The sequence below is a fragment of the Ostrea edulis genome, chromosome 8 (assembly GCF_947568905.1).
Source record: "Ostrea edulis chromosome 8, xbOstEdul1.1, whole genome shotgun sequence".
Taxonomy (NCBI): Eukaryota; Metazoa; Mollusca; class Bivalvia; order Ostreida; family Ostreidae; genus Ostrea; species Ostrea edulis.
In genome coordinates this window covers 60,228,814-60,246,179 of record NC_079171.1, presented here as the reverse complement: position 1 = coordinate 60,246,179, position 17,366 = coordinate 60,228,814, and the positions used below count along the sequence as shown (strand labels likewise).

The 17,366-nt window shown below is 34.2% G+C and overlaps 2 protein-coding genes across 3 annotated transcripts; one reads left to right on the top strand and one right to left on the bottom strand.

Moving 5' to 3' along the window:
- The first annotated feature begins 2,529 nt into the window (after window positions 1-2,529).
- On the top strand, window positions 2,530-12,139 carry LOC125661280 (uncharacterized). Its single transcript, XM_056146740.1, has 12 exons — window positions 2,530-3,097; window positions 3,628-3,750; window positions 3,970-4,089; window positions 4,626-4,712; window positions 5,044-5,335; window positions 5,515-5,797; window positions 7,063-7,296; window positions 7,415-7,491; window positions 7,604-7,708; window positions 7,870-8,087; window positions 9,636-9,800; window positions 10,364-12,139. The coding sequence occupies exons 1-12, from the start codon at window positions 2,901-2,903 to the stop codon at window positions 10,611-10,613; spliced, it is 2,151 nt and encodes a 716-aa protein (XP_056002715.1). The 5' UTR covers window positions 2,530-2,900; the 3' UTR covers window positions 10,614-12,139.
- On the bottom strand, window positions 3,991-14,298 carry LOC130046644 (P2X purinoceptor 7-like). 2 transcript variants are annotated; one of them, XM_056146762.1, is made up of 4 exons: window positions 13,670-14,118; window positions 13,207-13,446; window positions 12,822-13,091; window positions 3,991-4,145 (listed from the first exon to the last, which is right to left on the bottom strand). In XM_056146762.1, exons 1-3 carry the CDS (start codon window positions 13,850-13,852, stop codon window positions 12,828-12,830), a joined length of 687 nt encoding a protein of 228 aa, XP_056002737.1. In that variant the 5' UTR covers window positions 13,853-14,118; the 3' UTR covers window positions 3,991-4,145; window positions 12,822-12,827. The 2 variants fall into 2 exon arrangements, with proteins under 2 accessions (XP_056002737.1, XP_056002736.1); XM_056146761.1 differs by lacking the exon at window positions 3,991-4,145 and adding an exon at window positions 14,142-14,298 and having other exon boundaries at window positions 12,585-13,091; window positions 13,670-13,840.
- Window positions 14,299-17,366: the final 3,068 nt, after the last annotated feature.

Here is a 17,366-nt window from a genome sequence, read left to right as displayed (position 1 = left end):
AGGAAACAACAGCTTAACTTATCATCATAAAGTAAATAAGCTTATAACTATGCCTACAGTTTTTCGCCTCCAATATCATAAAACCTTATTTTATAAATTCGCCATGCTGAAGTTGCAGACAGTATTTAAAACTGTATAAAATGAAACAACGGAACGGTATGTTTAATGTTTCTCTTTTATAAATTGATGAACTTCTTCTTTATTTACAAAATAACCTCTGTATAAATATCCTGCTCCGTTTGTTTCTGTTACGATGCCATTGCAGAGGCGGATCCAGGGTTTACGAAAGAGTATGTGTGAAAGTCAAGCATTAGCCAAAATACTCAGCCATTATAGGTGCTAAATTGGAACTTTACTCACACTATTTCTATTATTTAAATTTGTGGCGAGAGGGGGGTGGGTGGGCTAAATCCCCCGCTGCATTGCATAAGCAAGAAGCCAGGTGAAAGTGCAGGAACTGACTTTTAAAGCGGTGATAGTATTCATACTCAAGAACAAACTGATCACGTGACCAAATTCATGTCACACGATATTAAACATCGATTTAATTAGTACTGTCATATAACAAAGTGCATTAGCAAATGTAAATTATATATGAATGAAACGAGAAAATTGTCACTTTTTCCCCTGGAAAATATGGTCAGCTCTTGCAGCATGGCTAATTTTGGCCAATAACATCCCTTGTTTTTATGTACTAACATTACCCACTTAAAATCTTTCAATAGATACCAGGGTGACGCAGACGAAGATTGAAAATCATCAATAAATCGTGCATACTGATTGATAAGTGCAGCATGAACTCGGAAATAACTGAAGCGAAAATATTCACACAAAAAAATTTAAAGGGATTGATTCACGTTGTTCACTTTAAAAGATAAAAAATCTACTGGCCAATGTGTTTAAAAGATTTTACATCAAAATAAGGTTATACGTTATCACAGAAGCACATTTTAGAAAGTGTATTAATTGTTTTATAAACAAAGATTGCGATATTTAGTGTTTACGAAGTTTTCTAAATGTATGGATACCAATCTAAGTTATGAGATTGTTCACTGCTCCTCAGCTTCATCTTTCGCATTTCAAGGACTTTTTTGGGGTAAAATGTGTCATTTTGTAAAATGTTACAAAATTGATACTTCAGTGGTTTGCTTGTATACATAAAAAACTCGAGTCTTTGTTTACATAACACTTATTGAAGGCTAAAATATTGCTTTTATTTTTGTATTCCGAGAGTCATTCTTTACTTGGGGGGGGGGGGGTGTCAACATTAAATGACTTATATTTTTAATGTTAAACAACAAAAAGGAAAAAAAAAAAATTAAAAATCACGAACCAGTCCCCGTAAAGTAAATAAATAATAATAATAATAATAATAAAACAACAAACAAGAAACACAGAATTCAAGAATTCACGAACGAAACAAAATCCCCTTTAGTTTTTTTTTTCTGTTAAAATCACGGATGTAAGATAAGATTGAAGACACACTGTTGTGAACTGCAATAGTTGTCTGTTATATTAAAACATATGGATATCCTCCAATCTGTTACTAAATATTCAACAATTCCTAATCTGAATGTGTCCTTGCGACACTCGCTTAAAAATTATGTTAAAAACGCTTTGGACGTAATTGGATTGTACGACGCCTGTAATCAACGGCGATGAATTTGAATATTTCGTCATTCAAAGCTTTAAGATTTTTGTACCATTATTGTAAAAAAAAATATTTATGTCGTAGGTCTGACGCGGCCATGACACTAGTAGAGTTCGAAATCACGACACCCAGGTTATAAAGCGACACTTTCCATTGCGCTACTGTGACTAATAACAGGATATGATATATATTAATTAATCAATTTTCCTTCTAATTTACTTCCCTTCATCGGTACTTAACATAATTTTGATGAATCACTGTCCCGAAAAATGTATCTGAGGATCATACGAGAATACTTCCTAATCACGCTCCCATGCACGCGATCTTCACATGTCAAAAGGTGAACCTCAAGAAATAAAGCGTTTCACCGAGGGGGTAAACCTTCATGATCATTGACACAGGGTATAAAGATAAGTTTGAATACAGAATGGTGTGTATGTACAATAGCACAAAGACACGCATTTTGCAAATATGCTCATAAAATACACCGTTATTTGTTTAAGTTTAAATTTAGATGTTTGCCATCAGATATGAAAGATAAATAAGCGTTTTCAACAGATATAATCGTTTCAAATTTTCGAAATATTATGTAATTGACAGTTGTGCCGAAGAATACAAGCTGTCTCTATCGATATCAGTCTTAAAATTTATCAAAGCATTAGATACTGGTCATTAACTCCATACTATTGTGTGCAAGAAATAGTGTTATTACTCTGAAATCCAAGCAGGTGTTTAAATAGTATGCTCATTTAGAAATAAAAAAGAACCATTGTCATTCAGTTTTAAATTGTAGATCACTTATTTCGATAGAACAGACCCGATGAACTTAAGCACGTTTTATGCATTTCGTATTTTGGGACAATTATCAACGACGATATGGGTTACACTGACCTATTCTTTTTTATTTTGTGGAACCCGTGATTGGCTTGCATCACTCATATTCTTTTTCTGTTTTACACATCCTTTCTAGTTAAAAATGTATTATTTGATATATCATATTAAAGCTGTATGGTCCGATGTTCATCCGTCATAAATGTATAGAAATATTTTAATGCAGCTGAAATAATGTTAAAAGTTATTAACTTTCCCTTAATTATATGCTTAAAAACATCTGCGTATAAAAGAAAACAGTACCAAGATTATTTATAATGTAAATAAATGTGGTACATATATAATAAAATTTGCCGCCAGGAGGCTTCCGTGTTGGGAACTTTGCGCATGCGTATCATTTCGATGTAAACAGCGAAGCATGGAGTCCGGTAAGAGAAAACGCGGTCGTCCAAGTTTGACGGAGTCAGCACGGAAGAAAAAGAGGAAAGAATCTGAAAAACGACGCAGCCAACAAAGAATTTCTATAGGACACCATCTAGAAGAATGGAATCGGCTTCGTGTTGCACTTGGCCTACAATCAAACCCACAACTTGCAGGCGTTCTCCTCAGGCAACAGTAAGTTTGCGACCTCGGCCCATGCGATGTAAACGCTATTTCTAGTCAGTTACAGTGTGTTGAGTGCATTGAAACGAAAAAGATATTGGCAAGATATTGAATGTGTACTACAGATGTTTTCCGTCTCTGTGATTTCGGGAAGATGAAAGCTAAATTTTCTGTAGTAAGTTGTGGGGCCCACGAAGGGATAAATTATCTCTGCGCCCCGGCTGTTAATATGTATACATTGAATAGGGCTGATTTGGTAATTATTCTTGGCATATGCATCAAATTTCGAATTTGCCAATTAGAGATTTATGAAGTTGTAATTATCATAATGCAAAAGTTGTATATTACAATTGAAAATATAAAATTAAGTTACAAAACTTTGATCTATAACCTACATATATATACGAGTGAAGATGGTAGACTACATCTTGGGAAAGGTTTAGTTTCTTTTTATAGGCCTATATGATGTGTAAACATGTTGCATTGCTGAAGTGAAATACATTAACAAAGTACATTAACAAAGATAAATTTATTTTATTCAGCAAGCACTATGAAGGCCGTACTAGACGTATGTCAACTCCTGCAAAACAGGGCTTGCCAACAGGTCCAGAATTTACAGTGTCTGAGATTTCCTGTACAGACACAGGCAGTAAAGACAGTGAAAGGTGGATATTATTAGAACTGCTTTCTCTGTTTGTCTGTTTTATGTAGTTGCATTTTACATACATGCATGTTTGGATATGATGCAAATTCTTAATTCTTGAGAAATTTCATGTAGTTTTCATGATTATATTTATCCTTAGACTGTGTAATCAAGATGATAGATATATTTTTTCATCTTTCATCTACAAACTTTTAATATTTAAATTCTTTGAAATCCGTAGCACGGAAACAGCAGTGTCAGGAATAGAAGAAATGGAAAAATCCTTTGGGGATCAGCCAACAAGCAGCCATGTTACATTTCAGAAAAAAGCACTGTCATCCTCCTTCATAGACCCATTCAGGTATTTCATTGAACATAACATGTTCTGCTATCACTCCCATCCCCTTTCCAGCTAAACTGCAAAAGTTTGATTTAAGATAGTTGAAAAAGAAGACAATGATTAGTTATCATATTCATTAATTACAAAGAATACAAAATTGAAAACAAAGCATACACATACTCTGGAAATAGTAGGTACCTAGTTGGAGTAAGCTTCCCTATTTGACCACTCACATCTAACATAAGCCCACTATATTGATATGGTAAAAGATGAATCTTTACTCAATAAGTATGGGGGAAAAAGGCCTAACAATTGGTATGAAACATGTCAAACAGCATTCAAAGTAACAACAGACTATGCAAATGAGATAATGTCTTGTCTTTTAAAAAATCAAATGTATATCCAAGTAATTTCCCTAGTTCTTCATATTTTACTGATGTGCTTTTTATGATTTCAAAGAGATCTGTCAATAATATGGAAATTTGTAATCCTTGACTTAGAATTTGAATACTTCGAATTGATGACTTATTTATTTATTATTACTTTTTGTTATACAGTTTAAGTATTAGTGTTACCAATGATTATGACGAGGAAGAAGATATGCATGACGACGATTATGTACCAGAATTTGATGTGACCTTGGGGTATGGCAATCTATTTGAAGTTCATAAACGTTATATAGATTAATTGTAGTGCAAATTTCACAGCTGTATGCATTGAAAAAGCCCCTATCGGTGTGAAATGTATGTAATAGAGATCTCTATGTATGTGTTTTTATATTTGTGCATGAATGTATGTCATAAGCAGATAAGCACACAATTAGCATTAGAAATCTCACAAATACTAGATGATTTATATATAAAAGTGTTGTTAGAGCTTGCCAATCAGGAGAGGTTCCTTCTTTTTAATCTCTGCTTCATATTCTTTAACCTTAGATGAAATATTTCACCTAATTATCTTGTTCAAAATTAACAGGGAAGAGAATACAGATATTGAAGATGTAGCTGGCGGTGACATGGTCCTTGATATAGAGAATACAGATATGGAAGTTGAATCAGGAGAAAACTTCACCGGCCCAGGCATCACCCAAATATCATCAATGACAGAATCTGAATCCGTTTTGAAAGCAGATAAAGTGATTGCATATGAAGAGCAGCTTCTGCAGTTAGCTTCCACAAAGATAAATGATAAATGCATAGTGAAAGGATGCTCGGAAACATTGAAACTTTCTACAAAGTATGTCGCATCTGCCATGTACATTGTTTGGGTATGTACTTGATATTTATTAAATTATTGTTGGAATAATTTATTTTACAAGCACATGCAATTTACAGATTTTTGTCAATCAAAGTTGATTGATTTCATTGGAATTTATTATCCTTTATAAAAAAAAAAAAAATAGGAGTGAATGTGATATTGAGAAAATCCTTGTTTTTACTTTTAAAGTCCTGCGCAAATGCACACATTAGACATAGATGGTGTTCTCAACCAGTGCTCAACAAAGGACTTCACAGTGGATATTTGATGATATCAGCTGCAATTCTTTTCTCTGGGAACAATTTCAGTAAGGTGGCACTAATGGCAAAGTTCCTCGATCTTCATTTCCCCAGCCAGTCATCCTTTACACGTATACAGAGGAGTTACCTTGTTCCAGCCATTGATGAGAAGTGGGAAACACATCAAGAGAGTATAAGGGCTGATCTTGGTGACAAGAATTTAGTACTACTGGGTAAGTTACAAAATAATTTTAAGGTGGCTCACTACACCCTGAATTAGTTTCTCAAATCAGTATGAATTCATTTTTATCATAAAATATATGATGATACATAATAAGAATATATGCCAAAAAGACCGAAAATATGCAAGTTTGGATAAAAACATGATTTTCAAAAAAAATATTTCAATACATAGACTCTCTCTGATTTGAACCCGAGGTCTGCGGTTCACCAGCCGAATGCTTTAACCACTGAGCTACGATGATGGACAACAAATCGATCAGGATTGGGCGGTCAAAACCGCCCTCGGTTTTAACCAGTAGTTTTAATCATCCCGGTCAATACTCCCCAAGTGGTCAATAGTGATTTAAACTGTCCATTTTCCTATTTTTGTACATTTCTTGCAAAGATAAAGATAAATTAAGTCTTTTCATTATATGGATCAATTGTTGATTAATATTTTTCATTAGATAATCAAATGTAATTTCATAAGTTTAATATATTTGGTTTGCTGAAACTGACCGAAATATCTTCAGTACCTACCAGAGGGTCACAGTTCTATAGCATAGCTTGACGATTGGAGACAGACCTTTTACTACATGTACCTGGACAGATTAAGAATGAAAGGTAGCTGGACATTACCTAAGCACAGGAAGCAGAGTTGACAGGTGTTAATAAGCATAGGCTGGGACCAGAGATGACCAGTGTGCCTGTTATTGTTATGAAAACATCACCAACACCTCCCCCCCCCTCAAATGTTTATTCAACAGTTAAAATGAAGATTGATGAAACAATACTTATAGGTAGTTCTTGTTAAACTATGGAATTTGAACAGAAACTTTCACATCTTCCCCAATTCAACAGAGTCATTTGTACATTATTTATCTAATATTATGACTTATAAGTATATTATATACTGATAGTGCATGTTATGAATTACAGTATTTACCATAATGGTCACTTAAACATTTAAAATAAATAACACAGACTATAATGACCAAATAATCTTCAATTGACCAGTATTGACCGGTTTTAACCAGTATGACCACCGGCCAATCAATACTCATATTGACTACTTTTTTGTCAACACTGAAATCGATCGATACAAATATTTTCACAAAACATTTAAATCGCTATCTTGTAACGTAGTGTCATAAAGAGTATAAACTTTAGGGTAGTGAACTACCTTAAATAATTGAATAGATTATACATGTTGGCTATCATTTATCAGTGGATTATTCTTGATGTACATGTAGCTACTTGTTTTCTTCTTGTAAAGGAGATGGGCGTATGGACAGTCCTGGGCATTGTGCTCAGTATTGTACCTACACAATGATGGAGAATGACAGCAAAAAGATAGTGGCCTTGGAAACTCTTGACAAGAGAGAGACTGGAAGAAAGAGTACGAATCTTGAAAAGGCCGGCTTTCAAAGAGCACTGGAAGATGTTAAACAAAGTAACCAGGTTACCGAAGTTGTTACTGATGCACATTTACAGATTGGGGCATTGATGAGTAAGTAAATGTTCCAGATACACCCACTGCTTTTCTTGAGTAATAATAATTACATGTATTTCATGTAACTAATACTGATACAGAGGACAATCCTCATCAAACTTTATTATGTATTCAGAGAGACAGTATCCTGAGATAAAGCATTCCCATGACATCTGGCATGCTGCTAAGAATTTGGGGAAGAAAATAATTGCGGTAAGGTGGTTTCAAAATGATCATAATTGTATCTTGCTATTTAGATATTGTGAATTATTTTTAAAATAAAAGTGCTACATGTATCAGTTATGTTAAATTCACATCATTGTAGGCAGGCCAAGAAAAATCGAACAAAGACTTGTTGGCATGGAGCCAAGATATTGTGAATCACTTTTGGCATTGCTGCAAAGTTGCCAGCACCTATGAAGAGTTCCTTGTAAGTGATAAATAAATTTTTCTTTTAAATCTGATTGGGCTTTTCTCAGTTTGTAAATCTTCAATGGATTGAAGAAATTATATCAAACTATAGATAGATATATTTCCATTTATGTGAGGTTATAAAGATTGTTTTCTTTCATCACAATTGTTTTTACACAGGATGTGTGGGTTGGAGTTCTGCATCATGTCCATAACGAACATGAGTGGGCATTATCCTATGGAAGTTTGGCACCGGGATCATGTTTTCATGGTGACCTTGAAGAGACAGAACGAGATAAGAAATGGCTGGACAAGGGAAGCTCTGCTCATGCTGCCTTGACAAAAGTTGTTCTAGACAAACGCTTCCTGAATAATGTCCACTACTTTCTAAATTTCAGGTATATACATGTACTGCAAAAATGCACTGCTTTTTTTATTCTTGCTAGTCATTTTCAGGTCACCTGAGTATCACAGGTGACCTATTGCTATTGTTCTGTATGTGTCGTCCGTTAACAATGAAACATTCAATTTTTCTCTCAATAACTACCCTTCCAATTATTGTTAAATTTGGTATGAAGCATCTTTGGGACAGGGAGGGGGGGGGCATAGATTTTAAATTTTAGGATTCCTGCATCAAGGTGTCTTAGGGGCGTGGCAAAAATTGTCAGTAATTAACCAATTTAGAATTGTCTTCTCTACAACCACACATCTGTAAGAACAAGATTTGTTTGTGAAACACGCCCCTGGTGGCAACACAGGACTATAAACAAGGTCAAAAACTTTAAGTACTAAAACAAAAGTTGACATTGGAGTCAAACTCCAGTTCAAAGATCATGGTATTAAATGAAAGAGCACGTGAAAAGCAATCTATTTACAAAATATGAGATTCATACCTTGAACAGTTCAGAAGACATTGACATTCTTAAAGTAGGTCATATTCCAAGGTCAGGGGGTTAACCGCTTTGGTACCAAAAAAAAAAGGTTGTTTCACAAGGAATGCACAAATGAATTATGAGAATTCAACAAAAGTTATGAGTACGCTTTAAGTTTTGGACAGACAGAAAAGCAAATGTTACAAAAACAATATGCTCCTCGAATAGTGGCAGGGGCATAAATCATGTATAGTAGGAAGGTGTCTACCAAAATTTCCCATGGGGAAGAGGTTCTGACGTCAGCGTTTGGCCAAACTTGGCATATAGTGGTTATGTGCAAGATATTTCAATGACATTTTCTTAAGTGCTATTAATACCAAACTGATTCGTAATGGATATAAAAAGAAGGAGATAGCTCCTCACCAAACTTTTACATGATCCCAGAGGTTGGGGTTTGGTATCATGGTGGGGACAGAAATGGTAATGAAATGTATTGATCCTTTTATTCGAAAGAGTTCTTCATTTTGGTGGTACTACATAAAAACTAATGCATAATTCGGATTGGGAATTTCGCAACCATGGTATTTGACTCCAGGGCAGGTCCAAAATAGTCACATAATGTTAGTTTTTCATATATATTACATATAATGTTGTTCATCAGTATGGGGGCATTTGTGTTTCCTTGTTGTACCATATGTTGCTGATGAATATTAGAAATTGGATTAGATATACAGAGCAAACAAAATATAGATTTTGTATCCATTGGGGCTAGTGATACTTTTAAATAATCCCCTGTGACTAATAAGGCCTGTGGGCCTCTCTTTGTTTACCGTTTTCATATTCAGTTCAACTTCAGTATCTTGAACATATGATGAACATTTCGAATACCATTGATATGTCAAAGTGAGTTGGAGGTCCCAACTACATTTTTTTTTTCTTAATGTATTTTAACGACTATATCTCAAACTTTTGAATATCTCTCAATTTTTCCCCTGGCCCCATTGAATTCAAGATAATGAGGTTTAATGAACTATAAAGATAATCTTCCTAAATTTAATCTGAATTTTTCAACAGAAGTACATCAAACTTGGAGATTTTCAACAACCACATATTGATGTATGCAACAAAGAGAATTTCTTATTCGCCACCAGTCTATAGGGCAAGGAATGTATTGGCTGCATTAGACTACAACCATAGTGTTGATTTGCCAACAGCTACAAATAAAGATGGAAGTATCAGGTAAAGATTTTGTTAGTACTTATAAGTTTATTTCTGTAACAATTAGTTCATTATTCTATCTTATCTGGTTTAGCTTCACAAACACCCTTCCGGGCAATGTGCTTTACAATGTCATATCGAGACGATTTTATGAAAGCATAACATGTACAGGATTTCCAGCCTCTTTTTATAGCTATTTAGTGAATTTTATTGATATTATATTTAAGGAATATTCCAAGTTATTTCATAAAGGTGAAGGTCCATTTTCTGGTATATCATTCTCTAATTTTGATAACTTCGTTATTTGTGTATTGTTAATTATCAGCCTTTGCATGCATGCATTCATAGTTGTCCATACTTTTTGTGGCTCTCCCTGCAGTATTTGAATTGTAAATAACATACATGAACTTAAATCAGTGGATTCCTTATCAAGATTGAGTCTCCTTTAAATACATGTAATTCCGAAATGTGACAAAGGAGAGTCCACTTCTGATGCTTGCCATGGCAATATCTACACTGTAGCTTTAGCTTTGCACACAACTGGTCACTTAGTCTTTGATTATATTTCATATTTTCTATTTTAGATATCAAAGGACTTTTTCAAAGAAGTCGGGGAGGTTGACAACTGTGGAGCGAAAGCAAAACAAGACTTATGCCCATATTGACAAACTTTTTGAAAGAGCTCTAAAAATGCGTTTGGAGTCTGATAGAGGGATGCATCATCCTGCAGAATTATCAGCAACAGACCCTCGACGGATTTCCAAAACCATTGCCCCAAAGTCTCCACCTCCAACAGCAGAACTTGTTTCCCAGAAAAAATCAAGATTTAAGTAGATTAAATAAACGTTTTCTTTTTTGTAAAGGCAGCTAAATGTTTCAATGGATATTACACATGTAAGGCAAATCTATTTTAGTTCATCACAGTTTATTGTCATTGTACATGTATATATGATACATACGAGTCCAAATAATGAAACTGTTTAAATGTACATTGTAAACTATATTGAATGAACTGTGATATATCATTGCACATACTGTATCATTTCTTTTTTCAAATCTGTACAGATGTGATTGGTTTCCTTACCATATAAAATCATTATACATATACTTTTTTCTCTCCAAATGTGTTAAGGATGTGTTTAAGTAGATATTCTTGTCCATAGTTTTTTAAGATATGAAGAAAGAATTTCCTCGAACTAAAACTAATTCATTATGATAAACATGATCACGTGTTTCTACAAAATTATGAACATAAACTGCACCATTATTCCCATTGATAACAAACCTTATACTAGTATTCCATTGATAGTTAGCTACTCTTTATGTTGTCTTAACCAAAATGATTGACCAAAAACCAAGGAATTTGGTAGCTGCCTGTTGTTTAATATGTAGTCATTGTCTGTTGGGCATTTTTAATTATTTGACTTCTCATCAGTAAGTACATACATGTAGCCATATTTCATTTAATTTGATATGAGACTTATTAAGGGTAAGGGGTTTTATAATTGTTTATTTCTTTGTCACTGCACCACTGTGGCCTGAGGGGTGTCAAATCCTAAATGTTTTAAAGATATGTTTTAAATAAGGAAATCTGTCCATTATCTATAATGAGCAAAGATTTTTGTATAAAAATTTCATGGCTCCCAATCTCCAGCACTTGGTTGGGAACCAGATTGGTATTTAGTGAAACTACATGTGTGTCAGTTTTAATTCTGTGCATGTTTGCATGGTTATAAGAAGCATGTAGCTGTTTATCAAATTTTAAAAGTCCCTACCCCATCACCAGGTGGTCAGGTTGTCAATTGGGGCTCAAATGGTACATGTGTATATAGTGAAAGTACTTTCAGATTTTTTTGATTATCTCTTACTTGCTTCTGTGTATTGTGAATAAATACTCGTGCATTATTATGAAGAGTGGGTAGCCATATGCCAAATTATGCAGTTCAATGCAAATTGTTTTCTTGTGTGCTTACAATGATGAATCTTGTATACAAGTTCGAGCTTTGCCAAGGTTAAATTTTTTTGTTGAAAATGTTCTAAGTGACACTTCCATTGAGAATTATAGGGACATTTCTGCAATCAAGATAACTTGATTACCTTATTTATGTATAATAATGCAAATACAAATTGACAATAAAGAATGGCAATGTGGGAAAGGGTTACAGATCAAGTCAAGATGGGATATACACTGGTGATATAAACTACAAAAATATCTAAATACATGCAATATAAGCTGCAATTGTTTAAAATGGCATGAAAGCAATTACATATTATTGCTCTATAATAAACAGATTAATTTTGGTGAACTAAGTTTAGTGTACAATCCATGTTGTCATTTAGGATTAAAGGTTCAGATTTTATTAATCAGTGGTGTTAATTTGATCCATTAGTGCATTGCAGTCCACAAATTCTTGTGTATTTCTCTCCATCTTCGATGCCTTTTACTATGGTTTGTATTTTGATCATTTATTTTGGAGATGTGGAAGAAAATATGTTTAGTACTTTGTAACTAATCATAATTATATGGCCAATTTCAGTGCATTGTATACCGGTAGACTGGAAAGAAATTAAGCTTACTGACATTTTTTATGAAAATGCGTCTTGTGAAATTTGATTTTTCTATATTAGCAATATGTTGATACAATAAAGTTATTTAAGGGGCAAGATCTAAGAAATTGATATAGAAAGAAAACAATTAAAATTCCTGTGGGAGGGGGTGGGTGGGGTCAAATTCCATTAATTTTATGATGGGGGGAGGGGTCAATTCTACTTTTTTAAGGTACATATACTTTTAAAGATTACATATACACGGTGTGAATAAACAGTAGAAAGGGTACATAGAATGTTATTTATACCATGCTTAGTATTTGTAATTGAAAATCAGTTTAGATACTTTAGTTTACACATGGATGTAGTAGGGTCTAAATGAAAAGTATGTGAATTTTGTTTCTTGAAAGACATTGAACATTTGATCTTGCCCCTGAATATCAATTCTAACGCACACACTGATTCGTTGTTGTTTGTTTGTTTCGTTTTTTTTACCCAAGATTAATTTAGTCTTCCTTGGACAAAACCCACATATTGTCCTGAGGGTTCTGGGTATTTGTTGCGTATTTTCCAAACACAACAGCTTGGAATGACTTTTCTATGTCCTGCTCCAAGCTTTCCATAAGTCCAAAGGATGTACTGTCTGTATGCAGAGTGCCTGTTCCCCCTGTTGTAATCATCATCAGCTGGCAAAGCTAACACATCTTCTCTATACAGGCGGGCCAGGGCAAGGACAGACTCATCAAGACACAGAACATGGAAATCCTAAATACAATGTATATATCAATTCATACAACACTGCAAAATAAGAATCTGATCAAAAATCTAACTTGTACATAGAAGGAAGAGATGTATATTAATTTAGTGGCAAGGTACATACTGGCAACAGGGTTGTGCACTGTTCTGGACTTCTGCCACAGCAGATCTTTTCTTCCTCTGTAGGCATGTTCCGACAGCGGTTACAGGTACACCAGGATGGTACGTCGGGTACAGATGTAAGCTGACCAGGGGCTCCAGGTCTTGACTTGTCAATTATGTCCAAAATTAGACTTGCTGATCTGGATGCTACTTCAATGAGCATTTGCTGACATGCCTCATGGGTGAGGTTCTGCACATGTCTCTACAATATATATATATATATATATATATATATATATATATATATATATATATATATTGCATTATATATATGTATATATAATTTTATAACATATATATATATAGAGAGAAATAGATATCGTGCATATAACGTGCACATTAATTGCATTTGCATCATGCTGTTTTGCTCAATATAATTTGATACTCGATCATTGAAATGCACAAATTTGATATTCACTACTAACCTTCGCAATTTCTGTTCTTTGCTCCGTATGTTGGAGAACTTCCTCCTCTTTTCTGTTTGACCTGCCTCTTCTTGCTGCTGGCCTTCCTCTACCACGACCACGGCCACGGCCGCGTCCTCTAGGCCTTCCTCTACCTTTTACAGGGGAATCAGCACCAGTTGAAGAAGTTGACTGGAATTGCATTCAAAGTATATCAAAAGAAAAAAAAAATTAAATACACACTTTAGAAAAGATTTACTGGCATTATAACGTTCGTATCTTGCCGTTTTGAGTATACCCCTTTGGGGCCTCTTGATATTCGCGCGATTCTATCAAACAGCAAAGTGGAAAGAACTTGGATTCTCGTTATTTAATTACCTTTATTCATATTGTTTAACACAATATTTATCATGACTGCAATCTGGATATCGTCAAATGCGATATAGTATCAGAATACACAACTTTACGCGAATCATATTACTGGTAATCTTACCTCTGTATCCATGTTTCGTTGAAGTCTGAACTAGTCACGTGATTGTCACATGATTTATCTTCTGAATATGCATAAGAAATGGCCGAGATACAGTTGTTTGTAAACATCGATTTAAAATCAAATAATTCTGGTTAAAACAGGTGAAATGATGTTTTACCTGTCGTATAGCCCCATAAATACGTACGTACGATAGTTTAAAAGTGTTTTTACAAGGTGGACAAAATTAGTCGGAATTCGGACCATACAGCTTTAAGAATTATGTAGGCAATGAATAGAAATACACTTTTATTGTTTACTTCCCTTTTATTTTCTCAAAAGCGAAAAGTAAAAAGATGAGTGAAACTTTATGAACCTTAAATTTCTAAGATCGCAAACAAATATTAATCTCATAACTTTAATAAGTAAAACGTAATTAGGTGTTGGGCAGCACGGATTCTTGAATATTCCAGAGATTGGATCAGGTGCGTAGGAGTAAGCACCTTCTGTCGACCAGCCACACTTGCAGTGAACCCGATATATTCAATAAGGTAAACAGAATAATCGGTGGACAAAATCAGTTTGTACAGAACGGCCTAACAATTGGTATGAATATCAACATGTTTATCCGTTATGAAAACTTACCATATGAAGAACAGGCCGTTGTATATTGAGTGAGACGAGTGACATCAACACCACATGTATGTGATGATGAACTGTTACTACATACATATATGAATTCGATAATGGCGACGTTGGATTCATCCCGCTTGTATTATGGCGAGTTGTTGAAGAGTGATCAATGAAAGGCGAAGATAAGTAAGTAAGTAAGTAATTTTTATTTAAAGTCGGAAACTATATACAGGTAAACAATAAACATGAGCTAAGAGCTCTTTAACCGACTATATAGCATTAAAAAAAACCACAAAGCACTAATGATATATAATTGCATGCATAGACATAAAAACAGAAATTTGAAATAAAACAGGACGCATACTTGTATACAGACATCACAAGTCATGCATATATATACACAGGGACTAGCTATATTAAGATGAGCATGCAGCACTGAAAACAGTTTGCAACACAAACATAAAAATATGGATATATACATAGAATAAAATAAATATGCATACCTAAGAGACAGAGCGGAGTAAAAATAAAACAGTTAAATTTGTACATGTAAGCTTAGAAGCATAGTTAGAAGTTAGATCAAAACTTTAAGATTTAGGCAGGAGAGGCTGGAATTTGCATGAGCTGCATTTACAATTTAATTCCCCACACCAATTTTGAATGTAATTTGAGAATAGATTATATGATGTAATATTTCTTGCTTCATTTGGCAAAGAGTTCCAGAGCTTTGCTGCCTCATATCTGAAAGATTTAATCCCGTTCCTGGTTGTTCTAGGTCTTGGTACTTCCGCTGTATTTGTATATCTAAAATTGTATGAATGTTTTTTTTATAACAACTAGATCTTGTAAAAAAAAAGTGGGGACAGTTTGTTGATAATTTTAAAAGTTTCTAAAGCTATTGTTCGCATTCTTCTGGTTTTTAGTGAAGGCAATTTAGATTGTTTTAATAAGTTTTCATAAGTACTTTTATAGTCACCATAGATAAACCTCAGAGCTCTTTCCTGAATCTTTTCAATTTTGCGGGTGTTTTGTTCAGTGCAGAAGTGCCATGTCAACGGGCAATAACTAAAATTTGACATAATAAATGAATGATATATGGTTAATTTACCTAATATGCTAAGATATTTGCCTATTCGTTTAAGAACATTTAATTGCCTTGCTGCCTTTTTACAAATATTGGTAATATGTGTGTTGAAAGAAAGTTTAAAATCAATTGTAAAACCCAACAATTTTATTTCTTCATCACATGAAATTTTTATCCCATCTAAATCAAAAACTATGTTTTCATTGTGTGTTTTGTTTCCAACAGAGATAGCTTGGAATTTTTCTAGATTTGCCTGCATTTTGTTTGATTTAAACCATTTAATCAGAGATCTACTGTCATCTTGAAGTGCTGCTATTACATGATTGAAAGATTTATCTGATTTTGATAAAGTATTGTCATCTGCATAGTTGTAGAGATTACATTTATTTACAAAGTGAAAGAGGTCATTGATAAAGATGTTAAAGAGTAAGGGGTCGAGTATAGACCCTTGTGGCACACCTTTGATTATATTTGACATGATGCTGGTGTGCTCCCCTACTTTAACACACTGTTTTCTACATGAGAGATAGCTACTTAACATCTCTCGTGCTGCTTTTGAGATACCATATGCTTTTAGTTTAAGAAGAAGTAGTTCATGAGGAAGGCAGTCACAGGCTTTAGAAAGGTCCATTAAAATTGCTGCTGTGTACTTGTTTTTATCCAATGCTTGTTTCCAATCTTCAATTACTCTTAATAAAGTTGACTGACATCCAAAACCTGACCGAAAAGCTGCCAAAAAAGGATTGAAAACATTTTTAAAAAACATTGTTAACTGATTTTCAATTGCTCTTTCAAAAACCCTTGAGATTGCAGGAAGAACACTAACAGGTCTATAGTTGCCCTTCTCTAATGAACTATTCTTCTTGTGTAATGGTGTCACTTGTGCTATCTTAAGCTGGTTAGGGAAAGTTGATGTTGATAGGGACATGTTAATTAGTTGACTTAGAGGTTTGCTGATAACTGGTAAAGCGATGTGTAAGAGTTTTGGAGAAATTCCATCAATACCAGTGGCTTTTTTAATATTTATTTTCTTTATACTTTTTGTTACAAAGTCTTCAGTGACAGCTTTAAAGGAAAATGGATGTTGTTGTGGTAATTCTGTTTTATTTGCTTTTATTGCCTGTATACTTGGGTGATTTTCATCTACTTGTTCTCATAATCTCATAAATCCTATAAGCAATACAAAATAGATAGTTGGGCAAACGCGGACCCCTCGACACACCAGGGGTTGGATCAGGTGCCTAGGAGGAGTAAGCATCCCATGTCTACCGGTCACATCCGCCGCGAGCCCTATATCCTGATCAGGTAAACGGAGTTATCCCTAGTCAAAATCAGTGTGCCAATAACGGCCTAACAATCGGTATGAAACATGTCAGACAGCATTTGACCCAATGCTAGGGTGTATTGACGAAATATATTGTTATAAGGATCATAGAATTTGCGAAATGCTGACTTCAATCGAGACTGTTCAAACCCCTGTATCATCAACTTATTTGTCAGTTGTTTGCCTCGATTTATAAACTGACTATACG